General features: G+C 46.3%; 1 protein-coding gene across 1 annotated transcript; it reads right to left on the minus strand.

Moving 5' to 3' along the window:
• Window positions 1-890: 890 nt before the first annotated feature.
• EXOSC3 (exosome component 3) lies at window positions 891-6,186 on the minus strand. Its single transcript, XM_001915125.6, has 4 exons — window positions 5,512-6,186; window positions 4,608-4,757; window positions 2,406-2,557; window positions 891-1,319 (listed from the first exon to the last, which is right to left on the minus strand). Exons 1-4 carry the CDS (start codon window positions 5,833-5,835, stop codon window positions 1,118-1,120), a joined length of 828 nt encoding a protein of 275 aa, XP_001915160.3. The 5' UTR covers window positions 5,836-6,186; the 3' UTR covers window positions 891-1,117.
• Between the last annotated feature and the right edge of the window lie 758 nt (window positions 6,187-6,944).

Raw genomic sequence — 6,944 nt, forward strand, 5'->3', positions numbered from 1 at the left:
CTTGGTCAATATATTGAATAAGTTCTATGATCACTATCATCCAAAAGGGACCTCCTCTGGATAAGCCTACAGGGGTCTGTAACTCTCATCATATTTTCAGGGAGGTCTCTGACCACAGAACCTCTGACCTGGATCATCTGCCAGGTTTCACATTCACTTCTAAGGGCTTTGCCTAAAATTCCAAAGAGCATGGAAGTCTTTCCTCTCCAACTCTATCACAAACCTCTACCATTTTTTCAAAGCCTAGGCAGGTGGTTTTTTGTTTGGCTTCTAGGGAATGATCTCAGCAAAATAAGATTTGGTGAGATTTGCATTCAGAGATCCTCATCATAGGGTTATCTGTAGAACAAAAAAAACCCTCGATATATCCTGAATATCCTATAACATGAAAATGAAATATAACTACTGAGTTTTTAAATAGCAGTCGTGAAAGAAATATATTAAATGTTTGAAGTTACAAAGTAGTATATAAAGTATAATCCTATAATTCCAATTTGAAAACAGAGTCACACATAGTGGTTGCGACTGTAGGCCAAGTTAAAGTCTGCGCCTCAGTTTCTTCAACTGGCAGGATAAATGTCTTCTACAGAGTTACTAACAAATAAGTTAATCCATGCAAAACACTTGGAACAATAATTGATACATGGTAAACACACTATAATTGTTAGCTGTTACATATGCACCACTAAATAATGGGATTCCAGGTGGTTTTTGTTTGCTGCTTTATGCTTTTTATACATTCTACATTTTCTTTGGTGAACATGTTTTACCATTATCAGAAAATGTTACTTTAATGCTCCCTTGCAGTTTATTATAGAAGCTATGCTCTAGCAAAACAAAGGGAGTTAACACCAATCCATAATGCTAGCTTTAGTAAACTTTACTGTAAAGAACAAAAAAATACATCATTTATTTTATAATGATTTGTCTCACCCACAAGAACATGTGTGGCAACCAGTAACTTTTTTATAAAAATATTTTAAGACTCTAATAAGACAATATGTACATTCATTTCTTGTCTTCTGAAGATTTAATGGGGAAAAGTTCACCTGAAAAAGTTTCCCCAGGAAACCCACATAGTCTCTTGGCTCAACTGACCCATAAGGAAGTCCATGGATCAACTTTCTGCCAATCTGGAGAAGATCTGTTTTCTTTGATCTGCTGTCATGTGTTCACAAGCTTCTAAAATGTTTGCCAAAATTAAGGTCTGCTGAATGGTTTTTGCCTTAACCCATATTCTTCCATTCATTCCAAATACTATCTCCAGTGGGTAGAGTTTTCCCAGTTCCTGCAGGATTTCACAGTCTGGAGCTAGCAACCTGGTGAGGAAGGAGAGAGAGAGTGAAATGTCATAAAATGGTAGTGTGTGACCTGACTTTCCTTTAGAAGACGACTCCTTTTCTGGGCAGTTCTCTATAGTTCTTCAAAGCCCCACCAACATCATTCCAAGAACATGGCACGTGACATTTGTGGCCCCCTTTCTCCCAAGAAGCTTTACACTTACCAGTATACCAGAGGTCACAATGGTGGGCTATCCTCTACAAAGAAATCAAACTCCCTGTGTCGCCAACTTTACCAAAAAATGTATTAAGTCCTTCTGCTACATTGTCAGAGCACCTTATTTCTAGACTTTAGAATCATAGCTTATTATCTGTGGTGCTAAAAGAACACTTTAAACTTACTTTCCTGACCATGTAAGTTATTCCTTAGTACCGAATTCAGTACTTGGAGAGAAGCACTGACTCTCAAACCCTAAGGGTGCTGCTTGGTTAGTAACATGCTTCTCTAATGTCTTGAACTAATTCTGAAGCTGCAGAAGCAGCAGCAAAGAGAGGCATGCAAGATAGCTCTGAACCTCAGTGACTCCAGGAGTAAAGCCCTGTAACAGGGCACAGCTCTGGGGAGGTAAAGGTCTAAACGCCTAACAGAGAATCAGCCTGTGGGAACTAGTAAATCTGCCAGGACAGAATAGTAGGAGCCTTCTGTGAATGTCTGCGTAAGTCTGAGGATCACATCAGCCTACCTGCATTTAGCCCCCATTATTGGAGAGATTTGGTGATTTTGTACAATTGTACCTGTATTCAAGTGACTTAGGAGGAAAGGCCAGTTTTCACAATTGGGCTGAGTATATCAGGTATAAGGAACAGCAGACCTTCCGGGAGAGAAGCCCAGACTTCATATGATCACACAAACTACACCGTCAAACACATCTGAATTTGATGTATTCATTAAGAGAGGAAGGGACGAAATGCCTGAGTTTACAGCTGTGCTAAAACAGATACTGATTTTTAACTGAGGAGATTCAGATGTCATTACAAAGAATCCAAATCCCAAAGATTAGTCAGCTTTCCAAGAAGGCAAAATTATAAAAGAAGACAGGCAGGCCAGAAGGCATCAAGACTTACTTTCTAATCAAGCCTAAAGTGACTTTAAAAAGCAGACCATCCTGTCCAATCACACCCATTCCGTTGGCTCGTCCACAGCTGTCAATACAAACCATCTCTGGTTCCATATCTTTGTTAGCAACCACGAACTGGCCATAGATGAGATCTCCAACCTGCAATGATAAGTAAAGAGCAGTTCATTTCCTCCCAGCAAACCATGCTATAGGCGCTGCTGTTGGCTCTTTCCCATAGGCAGCAACACCAGCCACCCACAGTTCTGTGGCCAAGACACTGACGACACTGCAGGCTTCCTGCAGCCACTCTGGAGTTGAGTCTTAAAAAAAGGCAATATGAACACACGTACTCTTCCCCTTCACCCACCAGGAAATCCCCAGACTAGGAGACATCTCAAAGCCAGAGAACACCCTCTAGGGTTACGCTGTCCAATACGGGAGCCATTACCCATATGTAGTTATTTAATCTTACATTTAAATTAATTAAAATTAGATACTTAGTTCCTCAGTTGCATTAGCCACATTTCAGGTTCTCAAAAGCCATGTGTGGCTAGTGGCTACCACACCACACAGTGCAGATGTCAAACAGCATCACCACAGAAAGTTCTATCAGACAGCACTGCCTGGGGAATTACAGAAGTTTGATGGATAAAAGAAACCCCCGGCACGCAAATTACTCAAAGCAAAATGGAACAACGGTAATTCACTGATGCTTCTCCCTGCAAGATTTACTTAAAAACCTCATAGAGTTGAGCTTCAAACTGATGAAACTAAGGAAATGGAGAGTGAATTTGTTAAGTATCGACCATTTGTTGGGTGACTATAGGAACTAGAGAGGAACAAAATATTCTCTGCCTTTCAGAAAGCATTTGATCTCAGAGGGCAGTGGGCATGTACATATAAACAACAAACTTCATTCAAGGCTGAATCCAGTAAGTGCTGGAGCACAGTTATCAGAAAAGCGACTGAAGATTAGGGCTGGTTTTACAGAGGTGGTGGTGTTTGGCCTGGTTCTCAAAAGACGAGCATGTGGGGCTGGCCCCGTGGCCGAGTGGTTAAGTTCGCACGCTCCGCTGCAGGCGGCCCAGTGTTCCGTTAGTTCGAATCCTGGGCGCGGACATGGCACTGCTCATCAGACCACGCTGAGGCAGCGTCCCACATGCCACAACTAGAAGAACCCACAACGAAGAATACACAACTATGTACCGGGGGGCTTTGGGGAGAGAAAGGAAAAAATAAAATCTTTAAAAAAAAAAAAAAAAAAAAAAAAAAGACGAGCATGTGTTCCAGTTCAGTCCTGCTGTTAAATAGTTTGCTGTGGTTCGAGCATGGCTGCAAGGAGGATATAACTATGGATGAGGGAGGACTTCTGGAGTTCAATGCCAAGGAAATAGGTAGGCTTTGAAGAACCTTTTTTTTGGAGAAAGAGGAGTATGTGTGGCTGTCAGCCCTCGAAAGCCTGGCTGGTGGGGCAAAAGTATACAGGCAGGGATGTCAATGAGGAGGTCAGTGACAAAGTCCAGTCAAGAGGTAGCTAAGGCCTGAACTTGCAAAATGGAGACACAGGGATGGACATGCAGAAAATCAGAAAGACAGTCAAAAAAGATCAGTAAGATGACACATGAGAGGTGAGTGAGAAGGGACAAAGAAACCACCAAGTTTCTGGCTCGGGTGGAAAGGAAGTGTGTGTGTGGCTCTGCTACCTGAAAAGCCCCATCTGAGAAGCTGAGGTCACAAGACTGCTCTCTGTCACCTCCAAGAAGGAAGTGTTAGGAAACAGTGATGTGACCGAAGTTCTGAGATGCCAGTCTCGGGACCTACAATCAGGATGGATGGTCGGCTGACGTGGCAATTCGCACCACTCACTCCTCCCCCCTCCCTAAGCCTATAGCTGACTTCTTTGTCCGGTGGATACAGACATGACAGACAACAATGCAGAGAACAGACACAACCTTTCAACTCCACAGGGATGAAACATCCCCCAATACAGCAAATGTAAACTAAGTATGTGGCTCTGGTCCCAGAGCTGGAGCATCGGAAGGAACTCCTGGAGCCTGGAGTGACCGCACAGATGCTCAGAGATCATCCTATAGAACCGGGGAAAGAGGTCATGCTGAGGAGACAATTCAGGTAGACTTCTGGAAATCTGAGTGTTTCTGGGTATTTAGATGCTTTTCTTACTTTTGAAACCAAAGGCTCCCATCATTACCTGTACATTTGGTCTGTTTCTTTTAGTTGCACCTTCAAATGCCAAGTAAGACAAAGAAGCCGGCTCGCTCCCTCCAACATCAACTTTGAATATATCTCCAGATTTAGCTGTCACTATGCCGATCACATGGTCTCCTTTCACTGGGACATACTACAAAAGAAAACAGAATAACAACCTTAAATGACGATCATTTCCAAGAGATCCTGGGAGATGTCTTCAGCAAGTCCTCACTGGATACTTTACTATGTTTGTCATTAGAGATATTTAGAAAATATTTTGAAATCCAAGTTTACAAATTAATACAAATCTTACAACAAACTTGATCATATACCATTTTCAATAAAAGAAAAACAATCACATCATACACTCTCAGCTTTACAGCCTCTGACACTCTTACCCCACACCTCTTCAGGACCCTTGTCAGGAAGGCCCCAGCTTCTGCCTGCACATCAAGCCCAGTGGCACAGGGGGTCCTCACAACCAAGGAAGGCCATTCCATCGTTACATAATTTTTCCTACATGAAAATTCTTACTTTTTGTAAGAGAAACTTAACTCCCTGTGACATCCACTCAGTGAGCCTGGTTCTGCCCTTTGGGACCGCAAAAGATAAGCCAGGAGCCCCAACCTGTGGGATTTTGAAGACAACGACCACGTCTCACAGTCCTTATCCCGTTATACGCCAAGATTTCGCCTCCTTTCTCTCCTGGTCGCCCTTCTCGGGCCACGCCCCCGTTGCTCACGGTTTCTCCGGTCGCTCACGGTGCCCCGCGGGAGACGCGGCGGTGGGCACGCGACGACGGCGGCTCTAGGCTAGCCTTCGGCGAGGAGGGCGCCAGGGCCCGCGCTGCCTCTTCCAACAAGGCTTCCCAGCGCGGGGACACCACCCTCCGGAGCCCAACTCACCCGTTTTTGCTGCGAGTCCACCCAGTAAACGCCACCGCCGCTGCCACCGCCAGGCTCCTTGTGACGGAGGCGGCCGCATTTGGTGACCAGCAGGCGGTCGCCACAGCGCCGCAAGCCCGGGCCGCACACAACGCGCACGCGGGCGCGCGCCCCGGCATTCAGGCGCAGCGGTCGCTCCCCCGCACCTCCCGGGCCGTCGGCGTCCTCCTGCTCCGGCAGCAGCAGCTCCTCACCCGGGAGCACCACCTGATCCAGAACCGTGCGCGCCGCCCGCGCCCGGCCACCCGCCAGGGACTCGGCCACCACGGCCGCCGCCTCAGCCATACCCCGACGCCACCAGTTTCCGGTTTCCGCTTCCGGCTCCGCGTCCAATCGCCAGCCTGCCCAAGGCCTTCCGTTTCCGGCAGTAGCGGTCCGTTGAACTTGAACCAACTACGTCTGTGAAGCCTGATCGCGGTGGGCCGGCGGGTGCCCCCAAGGGGCCTATGATTGTGTCTCTAGCCGGCCGCCTGTCCTGCAGTCTGTCCGCGGGTCTGTACGGGAAACGCGCAGCTTGAGTCGATCGCAGAGCCTGCACTTCCGGTGTCTCGGGTCGCACTGTGGAATACCAGACGCTCCCACTTATGGTTCCGTGGGAACCCTGGGAATTGAATAGAGGGGCTTGGGGAGTTGGCCCTCCCTTCTGACTCCGCCTTCAGAAGGAAAAGTATTTTCCTTTTTCAAAATAAAACCTTTTGGTTGTTACTAGAGAAGATATTTATTCACATTGTGGAAAACAGAGACGAATAAAAGAAAAGAAACAGAACGTAGTAGTCTTGCTGGGTTTGTCTCCCTTGTTAGGCTGTCGACGAGTTCTCATTCTTTTTGGCCCAGGCTCTGGCACCAAACAGGGAATGCCTGATGGAGGAATGAATGTTTACATTTTGGTGTGTATTTCTCCCTAGACAGTTTTTTCCTGCACATAGACACATCAGGCACATTTCCACATAATTGAGCTACCCCTACATGGCCCAGGAAATGGGTAAGTGCCGTTAAATCCTTGCTGCTGCTTCCCCGGGAGCACACTTTAGTTGCCCGTGTGAGAAACTGCTGAATTCCAGATGCACAGCACATCAGTCATTGCCTTTTAGGGCCCTTACTTGAAATCACTGTTTCCTCTGTCAACTGGCGCCTCCTGTTGGCATTTGGTCAGAGTCCCCAGCAGGGGTGAGAGCTGGGGACTGGGAGGGCTTGGCTCTGCCCATCTCTTTGAAGCATCTGCTTCCAACGGTAATTTTTAGATTTCTAGGATAAGACAGACCGTCTCTAACATGCCTTCCAAATTTGGCAAGATGCTGGTGAGCCAACTGAATATGAAGAGGCCAAGTGAAGTGTAGCTTTCATTGTTTTGCAGTCAGATTGTTGCAGGAACTGTTCTTGGTCGGTTACGCTAG

Source organism: Equus caballus, chromosome 25 (genome assembly GCF_041296265.1).
Source record: "Equus caballus isolate H_3958 breed thoroughbred chromosome 25, TB-T2T, whole genome shotgun sequence".
Taxonomy (NCBI): Eukaryota; Metazoa; Chordata; class Mammalia; order Perissodactyla; family Equidae; genus Equus; species Equus caballus.

What these genes read in the sequence shown, in the direction of transcription:
- EXOSC3 (XM_001915125.6), bottom strand. Translation starts at nt 5,835, where the DNA reads ATGGCTGAGGCGGCGGCCGTGGTGGCCGAGTCCCTGGCGGGTGGCCGG. An exon ending in TGGACTCGCAGCAAAAACGG is followed by an intron (nt 4,758 to 5,511) that starts GTGAGTTGGGCT and finishes TTTCTTTTGTAG; the next exon opens with TATGTCCCAGTGAAAGGAGA. An exon ending in GAAACAGACCAAATGTACAG is followed by an intron (nt 2,558 to 4,607) that starts GTAATGATGGGA and finishes TTATCATTGCAG; the next exon opens with GTTGGAGATCTCATCTATGG.